General features: G+C 35.8%; 1 protein-coding gene across 2 annotated transcripts in view; it reads right to left on the reverse strand.

The window, feature by feature from the left end:
* gpc6a (glypican 6a) overlaps nt 1–19,764 on the reverse strand; it is a 249,648-nt gene that overhangs the window by 7,586 nt on the left and 222,298 nt on the right. For both annotated transcript variants that reach the window (XM_051897701.1, XM_051897711.1), the window contains 2 exons: nt 5,915–6,045; nt 2,567–2,742 (listed from right to left, as the gene is read on the reverse strand). In XM_051897701.1, coding sequence (XP_051753661.1) covers nt 2,567–2,742; nt 5,915–6,045 — 307 coding nt within the window. The remainder of the gene's footprint in view (nt 1–2,566; nt 2,743–5,914; nt 6,046–19,764) is intronic.

Raw genomic sequence — 19,764 nt, forward strand, 5'->3', positions numbered from 1 at the left:
TTTTTGTATTTTTATATTATGTTAATACCATATTTTAAATTATATTTATAATACTTAACGTGTTTTAGAGGGCTTAATAATTGAATTTTATTTTTTGTATTATTTATACATGATCAATTGCTAAAATTAATTATATTTTGTATTTATTGAATTATTATTTCATAGATTTCTGAATTAATTTCTTGAACAATTATTAGTGGGCTCTTATATAGCCTAGGTTTAGAGTTACTCCAGATCAACTCAAACCCCTGCAAGCATAAATGGCACCTGAGGACGGGCATATTTCTGGACCAGCATCATACAGTATGTGACCTGACACTCCATTATCATAATTCAGCTTCCTGTTGGTGTCAGTGCCGCCCGGCTCTCTGTTTCTGACAGACGAGGGATTTCATTTCACTGACGCTGACAGAGGGTCTAGACAGCGTGTGACGCTTTCTGACGCCGTCGTATGATTAATGGAGCCGGTGGCCATGTGAGGGATGGGCTGGCCTCCTTACAGGGAATAACACATGCTGGAGAGTTTTGCATCTAAGAAGGGTGTAAATGTGCATGCCAGTTTGAGCTTATTTTTATCTGTGCAATTGAATCTATTTTCATCTATGCATTTTTCCTTTAAGAAAGTCAGATCTTAAGTAGGTCGAAACCAAAATAAGTGTCAATAACAGAATATATGCTGCATGTCTTAAATACTAATGTTTCTCCTTGAGAAAAGAGTGGTGCACTCGAAGAGCTCAACTTGGTGACTTTTTCACCTTTGAGTTGTTTGTATATCACAATATTGTGCCAAAAAGAAAACACAAACTCTTTTCCAACTTACACAATCTAATATAACCTAGAAGTTATACATTGCTGACTTATTAAACTATTTAAAAAAATAGAATTTTGCATTTTGAGAGTGATAATTGCTTGTGCAAAACACACCATCACAATGCCAAGGCATTGCTAAGGTGTTCTAAGTGGTTGCTAGGGTGTTCTGTGTGGCTGCTAGATCCAAGTAAAGCCTTATCAAACACAAATGACTCACATCTTTGCATTTTGTGTTTCTGTAACTAGCAACGCAAAGGTACTGGGTTCGATATACCTTGAATGCAATGCAAATCACTTTGGATAAAAGGGTCAGTTCTAGAATTCCCTATATATACACTCACTGGCCAGTTTATTAGGTAAAAGTGTTCAACTGCTCGTTAACACAAATATCTAATCAGCCAATCACATGCCAGCAACTTACTGCATTTCAGCATGTAGACATGGTCAAGATGGTCTGCTAAAGTTTAAACTTAGCATCAAAATGGGGAAGAAAGGTGATTTTGTGGCTTTGAACGGCGTTGAATTTGGCATGGTTGGTGGTGCCAGATGGGCTGGTTTGAGTATTTCAGAAACTACTGATCTACTGGGATTTTCACACACAACCATCTCTAGGGTTTACAGAGAATGGTCCGAAAAAGAGAACATGTCCAGTGAGCGGCAGTTCTGTGTGCAAAAATGCCTTGTTGATGCCAGAGGTCAGAGGAGAATGGCCAGACTGGTTTGAGCTGACAGAAAGGCAACAGTAACTCAAATAAGCACTCGTTACAACCGAGGTCTGCAGAAGAGCATCTCTGAACGCAAAACACGTACAACCTTGAAGCAGATGAGCTACAGCAGCAGAAGACACGCCGGTGCCACTCCTGTCATCTAAGAACAGAAAAACTGAGGCTACAATTCACACAGGCTCACCAAAATTGGACTATAGAAGATCGGAAAAATATTTCCTGGTCTGATGAGTCTGGATTTCTACTGCGACTTTTAGATGGTAGGGTCAAAATTCGGCGTAAACAACATGAAAGCATGGATCCATCCTGCCTTGTATCAATGGTTCAGGCTGCTGCTAGTGGTGTAATGGTGTGGGGGATATTTTCTTGACACACTTTGGGCCAATTGATGCTGACCATATCCATACCTTTATGACCACAGTGTATCCATTTTCTGATGGTTACTTCCAGCAGAATAACGCACCATGTCACAAAGCCCAAATCATCTTAAACTGGTTTCTTCAACATGGCAATGAGTTCACTATACTCAAATGGCCTCCACAGTCACCAGATCTCAATCCAACAGACCAGCTTTGGGATGTGGTGGAACGGGAGATTTGCATCATGGATCTGCAGCTGACAAATCTGCAGCAACTATGTGATGCTATCAGGTCAATGTGGAACAAAATCTCTGAGGAATGAAACATTCTTGTTGAATCTCATTGAATCTATGCCACAAAGAATCAAGGCAGATCTGGAGGCAAAAGAGGATCCAAGCTAATACTAGCAAGGTAAACCTAATAAAGTGGTCAGTGAGTGTAGGTTACTCCAGATCAACTCAAAACCCAGCAAACATAGATGGTATTTTACCTGAAGATGTGCATATTCCTGGATTAGGATGGACAACAAAATCCCTCGTATATTTCTTGAACACCAGAATATCAAAAACAGTCAGCTGTACAGTAGTTGCACATACAGCCGTCCCTCTGCTTATCCATAAACTAATGCTCTCTACTGACAGAAACAGAGATTTACTTGTGTAAGCGACTTACTCGAGTCTTGGAAGTAGACGTCTTTGCCATTGTAGGCGTTTCGTAACTTGTTGGTCATCACTCGCAGGGTCATGATCTGCTGTCTGATGAAGGTGTCTGGTCTTGTGATGTCCACTTCCACCTCTGGGTTATTAAGCTGGTTCGTAAGGCCGTCTTTTACAACTTCAGGAAAATATCTGGAAAGTAACAAACAAACATTTGGAGGATTTTTTAGGTGGGTATATTTTATTAAAATGTTTTCACAGTTGGGGTTCAAGAAACATAAATGATTCATTTTTTGGAATCTATGATTTGGTATAATCTATATTTGATTAAAAACTCATAATTTATCCAAACACGTCTTTTGAAATTCATTTTCTCCACCCTATTATGATAAAACCTCAAACACAAATGACTTCACCGCGTTTGCAGGTGGTCACATGAGCAGGCGTTGTTTGTTGACTCAACCATGACCCCATCAGGAGTCCCTTTAGCAGGATCAGCACCTCTCACATTCACATTAACATGCCCTGCAGCTCTACATCGTGTGCAGAATGACTTCATTTGCAATATTCAGTTGCACCATGTGCATCAAGAAGTCAGCGTTTTTGCGTCGCCCTGTGTTGTATAACAGGAATAATGCGAGGCTGCAATCTGCACTTTCACCTATAGTGTGAAAATCACCTTGGTTGTAAAGGTGCTAAACATTACAACTAGATCTGTATTTCTTGCAGGGAATGCTGTGCTTGCAAATCAGTTAATAAATAGTGTTAATGTTTTAAAAAGTCAATGGCGAAACACTCATGTCCTGTTTCCTGTCAGTTGCGTACGAGTTAATGCGTTATTTTTTAGAAATAAAAGACTAAAAAGAATAATAATGGACTATATTTTGTTCAATAATTACAAGAAAGACATCAAAATACAACATGAAAATAAATGGAAGACCATCCACAATGTAGTATGCAAATATTGTAATGATGTCAATGTAAATTTGATTATTAATGGTTCAAACATTTTCAAACTTTAAATGTAATGAATTTATTCAAATAAAAGTTTTTAAATGTAATGAATGCTCAACAAAAACCAAACTCTATGCATCTAGTTTTTGCTTAAAATAAAATTAAAAAGTTTTTTTTAGAATCATTGAGATACTACAGTTTTTTTTAATATTTTGAATTACATTGTTTATATTTTCAGATTTCATTTTAATTTCAGTTAAAGTTTTAGCAGTTTTGTGATTTATTAATTTTTTATTATAGTTTTAGTAATTTTAGTAGTAGTACATCACGTTAAACTAAATAAAAATGGGAAACTAGCTAGTTTTTTATATTTTTATTTTCTTTCAGTTACATATATTTTATTTCAAGTAACAAATATGTTTTATTATGGTTTTAATTCTAGTTTCAGTTATAATAATAACCCTAATGAAGTTTAAATTAAAAAAATGTATAGTCACAATTATCTTTTTTTTTTTTTTTTTTTTTTTTTTTTACAATTATTACCTTTTACTCTGAGGCAGAACTGGAGAAGACTGAAATGATCTACATAATGAAGTTTGTAGAGTCTGTGATTCACACTGAATTAATTGCATATATCATTTTTCCCTTTTCTGAATTTCTGCCTCTTTATCTGTCAGTATGAACACATGTTGCAGCATTATGCATGCAACGAACTCTATTGAGATCTAATCTCCTAATAAGCGCTTTAGCAAGAGGTAATTGTTTGTGCCTAATTAATATTTCAGGTGGTGCTTTGTGGAAAAATAAATGAAACTTGTTGAATGCTCCCGGGTTGCGCCATCGCAAATTTGCTCCTATTCAAATGCAAACCGTGTGGTTTTAAAGCAGTAATTAGCCAATAATGAGACTGTTGTACTCCGTGGAGACCAGATCTGACAAATATTGGAAAGAAAAAAAAAAACATCACATGCATTTCAGCTCCACCAAGTCTTATCATTTACGTTAATTTGTCTTTTAGGTACTCTAAAAAAAACCCCTCTTCACCCAATACGGGTCATTTACATGATGAGGCCGCTTGGAAAGAAAATGAAACGCATCTTATATTGCACCATCTGCTGATATTCTCACTTGTGGAGGGCTGTAAAGTGAATGGGTTTTCTGCCAAGCCGTCTGGCTTATTGTCAAAGGCGGGCAGACGGAGTGACAGACATCATGGAGTGTTCTATTAGATGCCCATGAGCAGAAATGAACTGAAGGAATAAGCTACTGTAAAACTATGGAAGCTTGTTTTCTCCAGGGAATAAAACAATTTAAAAGATAATTGTGACAATTGTGAGAAAAAAAGTCAGAATTTTATCTCACGATTCTGACTTTTTTTTCTCAGAATTGCGAGATATTCCCCCGGTTTCACAGACAAGGCTTAAGCTATGCATGTTTGAACTGTTTTAACTGAAAGCAACTTGCATTGGCATATCTTAAAATATGTCAGTGCCATTGTTTTGTAATCAGAATTGTGAGATATAAACTCGCCATTGCGAGAAAAAAAGTCAGAATTATGAGATATAAACTCACAATTGTGAGATATAAACTCACCATTGCAAGAAAAAAAGTCAGAATTGTGAGAAAAAAGTCAGAATTATGATATAATATTAATATTAATTATTAGATATAAACTCGCAATTGTGAGATATAAACTTGGAATTGTAATTCTGAGAAAAGAAGTCAGAATTGCGAGATATAAATTCGTAATTGTGAGAAAAAAATCAGAATTGCGAGAAAAATGTAAAAATTGTTCGATATATTAAAAAAATCAGAATTGCGAGAAAAAAGTCAGAATTGTGAGATATAAACTCGCGATTGTGAGTTAAGAAGTCCAATTCTGAGAAAAAAAAATCTGAATTGCGAGTTGTAAAAGTTGTAAACTCGCAATTGCAAGAAAAAAAAGTCAGAATTGTGAGAAAAAAAAGTCGCAACTACCTTTTTTCATTTTTTATTCAGTGGTGGAAACAAGCTTTCATAAAAACCAGAGGTCTCTCAATCATAAATTATTATGTGTTAAAGGCTGTTTTCACACTGTGATGTTTTTTAATTGTTTGTGTATGTACACATATTTGGGCATTCTCACTTTCTCAGGTTCTTATTTAAACAAAGTATCATGTTTTTAAGAATCATATGTTAATAATTATTTTTATTTTCATACCACCAGTCGACATTACACAATTACAGCAGTTGTATGTAATGTTTTTGGGTTAGGTGGACACACACCAGCCTTGTGTACTGAGCCAACAGGGTGTTTTGTATTTGCCTATGACCTAATATTGCTAAAACAATTACCATCGAAGGTGTCATTGAAACACAACAATCTGCATTGCGACCCAGGGGAACATGTATCTGAAGGTGACCGCCGTACCTTCCCTTTGTGTGGCTGTTCCAGCACTGCTCCTCATCTGGGTCAGTCACATTGTCCTCTGCACAGATGCTGTCTGGCAGCGACGACCAGAATTTCTTCGACTCCTTTAGCTTCTCCTTAATGTCGATCACCTGGAATCATGCACAGAAAATCAGTTTAGCATATGCAACACCACAAGCACACAACAAGAGAATGAAGATTTAGGCACATTTTGAACTGTGTGATGGATTGGGTTGGGATTATTATAAAGGGGGGAAAGATGAGGCCAACAATTTGCATGGAAATCTCATTCTGGCTTGCTGCACAGTTCACTTTTTCAGTTTCAACACTGCTAGATAATTCATTGGGGACCAGGTGCAAGTCTAATCCTCCACTAAGCTGTGCTGGTACTTTCTGTACCAACCAGAAGGACGGATTTGTTTTTAAACTGGCTGAATGGGATCGCTGGAATCTCTTCTCAACCTGGAATACTTCTCATAGTGAGAGGTTTATAAATTGGACTTATTTGCAGGCATTATGCCAAGATTTATCTGTGGAAATTGCTTATAAATGTCTAGTCCATTGTCACTGGTTGTCTGTTTCACTCATAACATGCCTTATTAAATGGTTGCTGGTCTTCAACTCTCTAGACATTCACAATATTTCTACTATTTATTAGCTAGCAAGTGCTTGTTAAGGCAAGCACCGCTATTACTATTACTTATAACTGGGTAACCAATTTCAACAACCACCTATTTCTAATTATTGATCTTATTTTTAATGTAAAAGAGGGCGTGGCTATTTGTAACTTTTTTGTAAATGTGTGAGGTTTCCAGGTCCATTCATCTAACATTCTATTATGCTACAGTATAATGCAAACTAGTATTTGTTATAACATTATTTTATTGTGATTATTTCATTATTATTAAACAGTTTTACAGTTTACTGCACTTCTCTTCTAGGTATTTAATTATACCTACCGGCTACTGAATTGCAAGTCTCGCACATTCAAAGAAAGCATATGTCCTAATTGCAAAATTGCACTTTGCAATCTTTTCAATGCCTCTTCTGCAAGTTACATCGTTGCACCAGTAGGTGGCAACAAGCGAACGTCTTTAAGAGAGTTAGTGATTCATTCATTCCAACGATCCACTTAAAATTAATAGCATGCCATTGATTCACTCAACCGATTCGTTCAAAACACTTCATTCACTCAGGAACAAAACAAACGCTGCGTCCGAAATCACATACACTATAGTAGGCACTACATTTGGTTTGAAACTTACTTTGTAACTGTTAAAAAAGTGTTATATATAATTTAAATGTGTGTAGCATGAATGAAATTCTGACATACTACAGCCGCCATGTTGTCATTGTCATGTGACCTATGGCGTCAGTTGCATCGTTCACTTGGGATATTAAAGTGTCCATCAAATGCGCACTTCAGAATCTCTCCGGAAGTAGCAGGTCATCTGGGTACTTTTCACCTACTGTTTTATGAATACTTTGAATTCGTACATAATATATTTTTTTCACATACTATATAGTATAAAAGTAGACATATTCAGACACAGCGAGAAGCATTTCACTGTTTCGTAAAAACAAAAAACAAAAACCAGAATAGTTTAGTGACAAAACTGGCTGCCTTTAGTGAGTCATTGAATCATTCATTCAATCGATTTGTTCAAAAAATGCTGAATTATTCAGGAAGGAAACATAGCTACTGTTGTTATCTCAAAGATGCACAATCCACAGTGTAGCAAAATATACAAATTAACTGGTGATATTATGTCAAAACTGTTAGTTACTCAATATCAACCTGAGCTGCTGTATTGAACACTCTTGCTTATGCGATATTGCTTGAATAATAGTATGTTTCACAGACTTTTCAGTGTTTGTGCTAAAGACATGATTGCTTCTACAAATTGTGTGGCTTTTTTAGAAGACTGTGCTGTTTCTTTACTAAGCAATTAGACTGTTTGATTTTTTCCCCAGATGGACCATAAAACATAACTGGGTTATCGATTTCAACAACCTCCTAATTCTAATTATCCATCTTATTTGTAACCCAATACATAAATACAACAAAACTGCCTTATAAGATCACTCTACGGTAGTAACCCCATACCATGGCGCAAGTTTTTCATAGAAAAGAACCACTTACCTGTGTACCTAAACCTAGCAAACTCTATCAAAAATGAACAGATTCCTTTAAAAGATTCCTATTTAGAGTTTAATATACTTGTACATTCTGCTTTATATGAAGGGTACATTCTAGGTCAAAGAAAAATGGCCCCAGATGGGCTTCACTCATCCAAGGTGTATTCTATTATTTATCTACATTCTACTCATACTGCCTTTTGTGCAAGAGAAATTAGCTTGTGCCGAGACATTATAGAATCGTCGATAAAATCTTGCCTTCTAGTACATCATCAGATCAGAGCCCAGAGCTTCAGACGTGTGCAGATTGATTTTATTAATGAAGTGCACCGCACTCCAGAAAGCGAACAGATTGATGCTTATCAGTGCAGGGTTCTGACTGCAGGAGAAGATCTGATGGCAGATATCTGCAACACAGTTTGTCGGCCATATTCTAATTCTAAAGTTACCAGCCACTGCCAGCATTTTTGATAATTTTCACACACACACACACACACACACACACACACACACACACACACACACACACACACACACACACACACACAAAACAAAACAAAAACAAAACAAAAATAAACATTCATGGCCCCCATAATTTTTTGTTGCTTCATGCATTCTTTTTTATCAAAAAAAAGTGGGCAAAATTCTGTCAATGGTGGGGAAAGAGTTAACGGCCTTGACGTGACTCATGTTAGCATGTAAGAGCTTCAGTATAATTCTCAATTCAATTTAAAGACATATTCTCTAAAGTTTTAACATCTTTTTTACATTCTTGCATAGGTTAATGACGTGACAGGTAATTTTTCTGTCCAAAGGCCTTAATAATAATAAAAAACAAAGATATGACATCCAAAGTATGTAAGGTAGTACAACTAGATCTCTTTTATTGAATCCAAAAAATATTTTGCAACATATAAAGGTATTTTAAAGATTTTGAAGTGTCAAAAGGTCATTCGGTTTAATCATCCAAAGGCCAATACAGCCATTTCATTTGTGATTAAAATATCTTAAAATGAAATAAAAGTATATATTTTATATATAGATTTTATAACATCATATATCAACATAGTGCAAAATGGTATTAAAATTATGTGTAGAAGTCGTTGCTTTGTTATGAGAAAGAATGTCCGGAAAAATTAATTTCATTGATGTCATTCAGAGTAACCAATATAAAGGGACCATTTTGGATCAAGTCATGCGGTCATGTGACAGGATGTGACATCATTCAGACATGTCGTGAAGCAAAGTAACTAACTCTCTCTTAACTATTTGAAAAATTCATGTTTTCACTTGCTCATACGCGTGTCCCGAAACATCAGGTCATTCGGTACAACCGTTATAAAACATGGAAAATGTTGTAATATTTTAAAAACTTGTACTAAATATAAAATGTTTGATTGTCCTTTTGCCAGCTAGATAGCAAGCTAAACAGCTAGCTAGCTAGATATTAGCCTGTTAGCATTGTTTGAAAATATTGTCATTCGGTATAACCAAAAGTGTCATTCGGTAAAACCAAAATTTTGGTTAAACCGACTTTTTTGGTGACAAATTTTGTCCATCTTGTAAAAAATGACAAAAGTAGTGTTAACTGATTATACAAACCACAATCTCATTGTTTACACTTAATAAAACTTTAAAATTAATTATATCTCCATTATGTTTTTTTACACTTTTAAAAACCTTATTCGTCAATGACCCGCATACATCATTACATCATTTTAGCATTCCATGTAAAATGTTTTTAGTTCTTAAACAGATGCATCCAGCATAAGATGCATCGTTTTAGCATTTTTCATATTTCATGACATTCTCTGAACTCTTAACTTTTTTGAGCCTTGAGTAAATTGATCTTGGATGCTTAGATATCTTTACTGGAAAATAAGACGAAAATACTGACTAAGGAAAGGATTTTACTTCATTGCAGTGAGGAATTTTCTGATAATAGACATGTATGAATGCCAGAGCCCTTGAAGAATCATTATGCAATTAGCCATAAATATCTCATGCAAAGTGACATTAATTCTTGTTGGCACAGGAAACCTGTACACATCCTGTATGTGTCACCATGTGAGTATATTAGGTTTCTGACATACAATAATGATATAATGGGATTAAAAGGTGCTGGATGTCACATTCTGCAGAAATAAGCTGCGTTAAATGATGCTGAGGTTATCTGCGGAGTCAACAGCAACAGCCAGAGGCGCGACATTAAAGAATGTTTATTGACGGCGTGTCAGAGTTGGAGGCCGCTTTGCCCTTTTTGAAGTGCTAATCCGTGAGCACGGGCTGCAGAGATCTGGAGCGGTTTCACATGGTACGTTTGGTTTGCATTCATAAGATGTTAGTCTGGATGCTGATATTAACACCTTAACATAGATGCTTTAGGAGGGTGTCGAGATAAACAGCGAAACGTACAGCAAAGGTGCGATATTTGTGTTAGATCCGGTACATGTGGGATTAGATTAACCTTATGTAACAAACAAACTGTCAATCAGTTTGTCCTTACAAAATACTGGCAATGGGAACCAGTCAAAGTGACAAAAAAAGGACATTAAACAAAATGACAGGAAAATGAACGCTACTTCTCACAAATGAGTTATGATTTTTAAGTAATATTTAAAAGTACTTTGCAATAGAAAATAATATATATATATATATATAAGTTTATTTCAAACATTTCACACAAACTGTAAATAAAGTCTACATGCCCCATGCTAAAATGAATTTCTGAGTAAACTGCTGGTACAACGATTCCTCACAAATGGTCACATTTTGCACAAGTTACATCTTCAAGTGTTTTTAATACCATTATTGCATAAACTCATGAGCCCATAAATTTAGGCCATTGGCCACTCGATTTTCCACAAATTTAACAATATTCCATTAGTTATTCCACTGGGCATGGAATCTTTTTGTTTCTTTTCCCAAATCTTCACTAAATCTTTCACAGGGGATTATAAACATTTCTTCACTTTAATTACTATATTCGTAGTAAAGTAGAACAATGCTGTAGGACAGATACCTTTTTACTTGCACGTCAAATTCTGTAAGTTTGTGCTTGTTAGACTTGGTAAGGCACATCAAGTTTATTTGTGTAGGGCATTTCACACACGCTGGTAATTTTCACTTTCTCTGGCAATGCAACATCAAATAATGTAGCCTAAATGTCTTGCACCTGCGGAAGATAAAATTTTCTCTTCAAACCTTTTACAACAAGTGTCAGCTGCTTTGGAACATTGGGTGAAGACATGAAGACATTAGACAAGAGATGGTCTGTCCTGCTCGTGTACCACATCCCTGTCAAAGCACAAGAGCGGTAGGCTATGACGCAGAACCTGATTTCACCAAGTACAACATGTTCCTGGATCAACATCTTTGTTGATCCTGGAACAACATTCCATTCAACCAATCAGATTTGAGGGACAAGTTTATAAATACAAAAACGGTCACACTTTGTATTAGGTGTCCTTAACCACTATGTACTTACATCAAAAATGTGTACAATGTGCTTATAGTGTTCATATTGTATTGCAAAACACTTTTGCTGCTATTAAGGTGGGATACGGGTAAGGTTAGGGACAGGTTTGGTGGTGTGGGTGGGTGGGTTAAAGTGTAAGGGAAGTGTCAACAGTTTAATTATAGATGTAATTACAGAAATTAATTACAGCTGTACTTACATGCATTTTTTAAAAAATGTAAGTACAATGAAAAACGTATGTACGCAATAAGCGCATTGTATCAAATGATGAATTTAAATGTTAGTACATAGTAGTTAAGGCAGGGTAGGTGATTTGTTTCAGAATTTTTTAAAATTTATTTTAAATATTTTTTTTTCATTATTATTTATTTATTTTAAATTTTAATTCTCTTCATCTCCTGATAACAATAACTAAGTGGTCTGAATATACATTATATATATATATATATATATATATATATATAGTGCCCTCCACTAATATTGGCACCCTTGGTAAATATGAGCAAAGGTGGCTATGAAAATAAATCTGCATTGTTTATCCTTCTGATCTTTATTAAAAAAAAAAAAACTCTACTCAAAATTCTAAACTTTCATCGAAGTAAAACCACACATTATGAAGTAAATGTTTTTCTCCAATACATGTTGGCCACAATTATTGGCACCCCTAGAAATTCTTATGAGTAAAATATCTCTGAAGTATATTCCCATTCAAAGTTACATTTTTTAGCACACCAGGGTGACTAGGAGCATGAAATTGTCCAGCCATGACTTCCTGTTCCACAGGAGTACAAATATGTGTAAACACAAAGGCCAAATCCCCTTAATCATTCATCACAAAGAGAAAAACCAAAGAATGTAGTTCTGGTGTGCAGCAAAAGATTGTTGAGCTTCAAAAAATAGAAAGTGGCTGTAAGAAAAAAGATAAAGCATTGAAAATCCCCATTTCCACCATCAGGGCAATAATTAAGAAGTTCCAATCAACTAAAGATGTTACAAATCTTTTCAAGAAAAATCCTCTGCTCTCATCCAGAAACAATCTCCAGCATATTCAGTTGTCTGACACGACTGGAACTTCAAACGGGACCTGGTTCTATGGTCAGATGAAACTAAAAAAAAGAGCTTTTTGGCAGCAAACCCACCAGATGGGTTTGGTGCACACAGAGATAAAAAGTACCCCATGCCCACGGTTAAATATACTGCTGGATCTTTAATGTTGTAGGCCTATTTTTCTGCTGGAGGTCCTGGACATCTTGTTCAGATACATGGTATCATGGATTCTATCAAATATTAACAGATAAAAAGTCAAAACCTGACCGCTTCTGCTAGAAATCCAATAATGGGCCGTGGTTGGATCTTCCATCAGGACAATGATCCAAAACAAACATCAAAACCAACACAAAAATGTGTCACTGAACACAAAATGAAGCTTCTGCCATGGCCGTCCCAGTCCCCTGACCTGAACCCTAAAGAAAATGAGTGGAGTGAACTGAAGAGAAACACCACAAACATGGAGCTGGGAATCTGAAGGATTTGGAGAGATTCTGTATGAAGGAATGGTCTCTGATCTCTTGTCAGGTGTTCTCCAAACTCATCAGGCATTATAGGTGAAGACTCAGAGCTGTTATCTTGGCAAAAGGAGGTTGCAATAATTGGGTGCCAATAATTGTGGCCAACGTGAACTAGAAAAAAAAACATATATTTCATAATGAGCTTTTTCCCCTATTTTCAATTGTTTTACTTAAACGAAAGGTTAGAATTTTGTGAATTGTTTTAATGAAAGATCAAAAGAATAAACAATGCAGATTTATTTTCAAAGCCGCTTTTGCTCATATTTACCAAGGGTGCCAATATTAGTGGAGGGCACTGTAATATATATATATATGTAAAAATCTGTGGGAGGCGTAGGATCATAAAATGTTCATCCAATCACTACCGTAATTTGGAAAAGATGGAAACCTGTGATGTTATACTCAGAGCTGCAACACTATCAATGCCAAAATGAATCTGCAGCAGTCAGGTGTTAAAGGTCAGCGGCCTTTAAGTTGTTTACGTCCATTATTATTGTAATGTTATGTGCTTTGAGACATGAGGTAGTTTAATGTCTCTCGTCTCGTGGCGCTTTTGTGTGCTCCCTGCTGTGAGTGTTCATGTGTTTTGGAGGAGGCGTGGCTTTGTAAAGCTCTGTAGGGAGGGTGGGATCTCATGCTTTCAAAGCTAGTTCCCTATTGCTAGCCTCTCAGAAATGTCCTACCCTACCTTTAAAGACACCTAATTATAAAGTCAAACAAAGGATTTTAATTAACATTTGCACAACAGATTTTTGAGAAAAGTATTCAGCAACTACTGCATAAACATCCCTAAAGTAAAAATGGGAAAAAATACATTTTATTTACACAAGCCTTTCTCTTCAGAAAGACCACTAGATGCTGCTGCACCTCTAAGAGAGAGAGAGAGAGAGAGAGAGAGAGAGAGAGAGAGAGAGAGAGAGAGAGAGAGAGAGAGATAGAAAGACTCCCCAGACAGTAGAGAGCGTGCCAAGCACTCATATAAATAAATAAGCCAACTCATGTTTCAAAGGTGTATTAAAATACATGCTGTGTATTAAGAGAAGCCTTATGTTAGCGGTAAGTGAGTGGCTGTATATTGGGCAAGCGTTGCGCACTGGGACAGGCTGCGGATCGTCTAACCGTTCGGCCACACAGATCATTAGCACACAGGCCTGCCAGAAGGGATGAGTTAAGGGCAGGAACTGTTATTCACTTGGGCCCCATTGCTCAACACGAGTCCGAGCTCGACAACAGCCAGACAGCAGTGTCCAAACGCTGGGCATCATTCCGTACATGTGCCACGGCTCGACACGTGGGTTATGAGCAAATCTACATCTCCTCAGACGTTCTCAATGACATGATGTTCTGGGTTAAAGTATTAGAGAGGTTTAAAGGAATAGTGCAATGTCAAAAAATTAAATATCGTCGTCATTTACTCACTCTCATGTCATTCCAAACCTGTACTTTTATTCCTTATGTGGAAAAAATACAGGTTTGGAGTGAATATGATACATTTTATTTGCAGTCAACTGAATGGAAAAGAGGAAAGCTGGTGTATTATTCATTCATAGCACTCATTTAGAAAGCATCAGGACACTTTCTGTAACAGGCGTCTCAGTCTAGACAACAACAGCTGTCATTGCGTTTTCCTTGGAAAAGCATCCTTACTTCTGCAAATGTGTCGCAATAATTATTGCGCCAATTCAAAAAACATTTCAGAGTATTTCAGTATCTAGTCAGTGAAGAGAAAAAAGCCATGAAATGATTTATTTTTCATGTAATTAAACTACAAGTCTCTTCTTAGCTAAACCAAAATTAGCTAATTTGATAGAGTAACAAACATCCTCTCAAGTATCCAGTCTACATTAATTAATAAACCACAAGAGCATTCACATTACAGTGATTTTTACCATGGTAAACAAAGCAGATTGCCCAAAACCCATGGTAAAATAATGTTCGGCCTCTGATGGTTTATTGCTTTTATACAATGGTGACAATAGTAACATACATAAATGTAAAATACAGCAATGTTCCATAAATAAATATAATTCAACAGCCTATGTTTGCTATTTGTGTTGGTGATTAGCTAGATAGATAGATAGATAGATAGATAGAACGACAGAACAATAGATAGAATGATAGATAGAACAATAGATAGATAGCTCACTCGCTTATAGGCTACATCACTCCAATAGGTGTGTTTGCTATTTTCCATTTTTTGAACATGTCTCATCAGAATAGAGGGTCAGAACTGTCTGTTTTATATCAAATAGATATAAATGTGCCTGTAACATCATACCAGTGGAGTTTAGCCTCTGGACTCCTTTTCACTTAAAATAGGAGAAAATGTTTGGTGGGTACAATCCATCATTGTGGTGCTAAATGTGCTCGGCACCATTTAGACCTGATAGTTCTCTTGCTCACAGGGGAATACAAGCAGGACCCATCATTGCTGGCCAGGTCTACATGCGACTTTCAACCTTCAAAATTCTCCCGCAAATGCCCTCTATTAGAAAGTTTAGGAGATGACATGTCCCAATTTATAATGATTTTATTCCCAGTAGAGTTTTTTTCCTATGCTATGAGGGCCTTGCCTACGTAATGGTACGTTAAGAATTACATGACTAGAATAACAGGAATATTCATTATAGAAAAGACTGTAAAGGGCATGCAATAATCGAAGCAAACAAAAGATCCTTTTGAAATAATTGGTATGTTGCAGGATTGTTCACACTGCAGTGAGCAGATGATTTCAGTGCAATAAAATGCACAAAATATTTTCTGATATTATTGCCATTGTTAACAGATTCAGTATGATTTTACTTTTCTCTTTTGCTAGCAAGCTAATGCACATTAGCACACAAGTCAACATGAAATCAAAATGGACCCTATTTTAGTTTCATAATATAAGTTCTGGTTCATACTGTGCATAATAGGGACTACAACAAACCTCTTCCCGGGTTGGCGACATCACTAACCCTAAAATTTACATAAACCCTGCCCCAAAGAACACGTGAGGCCATGTTATTGCAATACAGTACGTAACACAAATGCAATAGCATGTCATAAAAGCAAGCTGACCTCATAAGATATAACTGTAATTAAACTAAAGTATACCTGTTCTATCTTCATGCAGCATATATTCTCTGGCTCTGTAGGCATCTTACAACATCTTCCCACGCGAGCAATTTATAGATTATCATGACAGAATATGCTAATCAATGACTTTAAGATAGTTAACTCCACATCAGCTACATAAATATATCCACTAACCATTCAGAAACATCCTGTTGCATTCTACATGTTGTCACTTCTTCCTGAGTCTCTCCATCATTGTCCGACTCCATTTTTAAACATAAAAGGATGAACAGTTTCTGACATTTTCAGTGAGTCTGCGTGAGGTAATTTGAGCTCTTGAAACTCTGCCCTCTTCTTGAGAGCAGCAGCTCATTTGCATTTAAAGGGATGCACACACAAACAGAGTCTTTTTGCTCACCCTCAAAAAGTGACAAATTTAACATGCTATAAAAAATGATCTGTGGGGTATTTTGAGCTAAAACTTCACATACACACTCTAGGGACATCAGAGACTTATTTTACATCTTGTAAAAGTGGCATTATATGACCCCTTTAAGCAAAAATCTAATCAAATTTAATCACATTTTTCTTGCTTTAAGGGTGTTTAAATATTTTTATATTTTGTAAAACAAGACAAAAATATTGAATCCAGATTTCTTTTTTTTTTGCAAAGCACAGATAAAATTAGCTAAAACATCCCAACTAATGAGCTAAAATGTCCCATTTTTACTAATTTAATATCCTGTTTCACTTAAAGTTTACATGAAACAGAAGTTGCAATAGTCTTCTATTGTGATATACATCTGAGTGAAACGGCTTCTGGAACAAGAACAAATGTAGGGCGGGGCTTGGTGTTGTCCAATGGGAATTGATTGGATGGTTGTGGTTTGCTATTGGTGGATCTCATAGGAGTGACAAGTTGTCCCACCCTAACGCCAGTAAATGCATCATCAGAGAAGAGCACACTAAAAAATAACTGTAAAAAATTGAACGAATTTACACATCAAAATGCCTTTTTCCATCGAAACAGTAACACATCATAAAAACAATGCATTCAGGGTAATATTATTTGTCATTGTAATGCATTGTTTTTACAGTATATTACTTCTGTAAATTACAATGCATTCTGTATATTACATGGGTAATATTATTTGTCATTTTTGAGGAAGTAGCCAATAGGCCTCTTTTCTTAAAACAACAAATATTACACAGAATGCATAATAATCAATATATAATTATGGTATATTACTGTTTCAATGGAAAATGGTATTTTACTGTGTAAAATTGTTTTATTTTTTTTTACAGTTGAGATGTTGCTGCAAGAGGGAGGGGAAGTTATTTTGATTAAAGATTATTTTTTTATTTATTTATTGCATGGATAAATAATTTATAATAAATACTGCAATATTCCATAGGAAAAAAAAAAAAAAAAGAACTGTCAATTTTGATTTCATGCTGACTTTAAAAATACATCACACTGCGCAAGTAAAATGGGTTGCAAACAGTATTACTAAGCATTTACAACGGAGTTAAAAGGCATCACTCAAAGCACTGTCGACTTCTGTAAGAGTGAAAACAAAGTTTACAGCCTCTTCTCTTGTGTCTACAGCTCACCCTTCCCCGAAGCCCGAGATCTTGGAAGTGATGTCAAATGCCAGTTGAACCAGTCATGCAAGCCGCTCGCTCTCGGCTTCGCATACCAAATGCGAACACTCTGCTTCATATGGGGCCGGCTTTGGTGACCCTTCTTAGCGTCTGATCAAATGGCTGGCAAAGCACGTCCCCTGAAGCATTCCTTGTGAAGTTCGGGGGCCCACCACGACCCCTCAGAACAGTGTTAGCAGGCCGAGCTGTGTGGAGATCTGAGACTCGTATAGGTCAGAGCTCCTCATTAGGACTATTTGTTCTTGCACTCCTTTCTCCCTACGGGAAGAAGCACGGACGTGTTAATACGCTCCTCTCATGCTGCTATAGATTAGAAGTGTGGAGTGGATTTGGCTAATTGGACGGGGGATTACCCAGCGTGATGTTTCACTGTTTGTGTTTTGCGCAGTGAGGAACACGTCCCCTGGCATTCTGTATACAAACAGCATGCGAGTGGCATTTCGTCTGAGATGATATTCGACTGATAAAAACTTGCGTTATAACATTTTCTCATCAGAAATCAATTGGACTCCAACCAAGTGTGTGTTTGAATGTGGGTACTTGACATGAAATACTTGACATGTCCTGAAGTGTGACATGCTAAACTCTCTCTAACACTATTTTAAACTGCATTTTAGTCCTTTTTGCCCAATTTATGTCTTTTGAATTAAATTACAAAAAACAATTAAAAATTAAAAATACAATTGAATGTATTTTTTAGTCATTTTTCACAGAGCAAAACCATATTAAATTAACTAGTGAAAGCAAAAATTAAAAATGATGAACCAATCGTGTGACATTGATTCTTAATTACCAAGTGTTTATTGCTTTAATATGCAATAAAAACAATTGGCTCATTATACTCATTTTAAGTTTTATGTAACTGACAATAATAAACTGACAATTCAATACAAAAACAACATTTAAGGCCTTTACCTGACTTTTAAACCATTTGCTTAATAATCTCTGTAACATCAAGTAAAAAAAACAAACAAAAAAAAACAACTAAATTTAAAATAACTTTCAAACTCGCTCATTATAAAAACCCAGGTTTACATGCACATCAATTTAAGGCTTTTATGAGTCCTTACACTTTGTGCTTAATTGAAAAATCTAAATATAAACACTTGCTGGGACTTAGAAAAAGAGATTTTTTACTGTTTACAAAAAGTTTGGGGTCAGTAACATTTTTTTTTTTTTTTTTAATTAAATGAACACATTTAGCAAAGACGAATTGATCAAAAATGACTGTGAAGACAATGTTACAAAACATTTCTATTTCAAATAAATTCTGTTCTTTTGAACTTTTTATTCATAAAATAATACTGAAAAATAAAATGCACCACAGTTTCCATAAAAAACATGAAGCAGCGCAACTGTTTTCAACATTGATAATAATCAGAAATGTTTCTTGAGCAGCAAATCAGCATATTAGAATGATTTCTGAACGATCATGTCACACTAAAAAATTCAGCTTTGCATTACAGGAATAAATTACATTTGTAAATATATTAGGATAGAATTTTTTTTACTATTTTACTGTATTTTTGATTAAATAAATGCAGCCTTGGTGAGCATAAGAGACTTTTAAAAACATTGATTACAAAATTCTTACCGGCCTCAAACTTTTGAACATGTTACGTTAATCAGGTTTAGGGATGCAAAGGGGTGAAAAATGTCTGGTAAATTTCCAGAAACTTTCCAACATTTCCAGAACGTTTCCAAAAATCCTGGATAGTTTCCAGAAATTCTGGAAATTTTCCACCCCTTTGCATCCCTAATCAGGATCAAGTGAACATGCCTTTTATATATTTATTTGAGCTTCTAGTGTGTATAGAATGAAAATGCCATGCTGAAACCGATTTCTTCTTGCCGCTCTTTTTGATTTTATGAACAAACTCCTGAAATGAGCACGGCAGCTGCTGGATGTCCTGATCTAGATGCATGAATTAGCAAGTTGCCAT

Source organism: Ctenopharyngodon idella, chromosome 1 (genome assembly GCF_019924925.1).
Source record: "Ctenopharyngodon idella isolate HZGC_01 chromosome 1, HZGC01, whole genome shotgun sequence".
Lineage (NCBI taxonomy): Eukaryota > Metazoa > Chordata > Actinopteri > Cypriniformes > Xenocyprididae > Ctenopharyngodon > Ctenopharyngodon idella.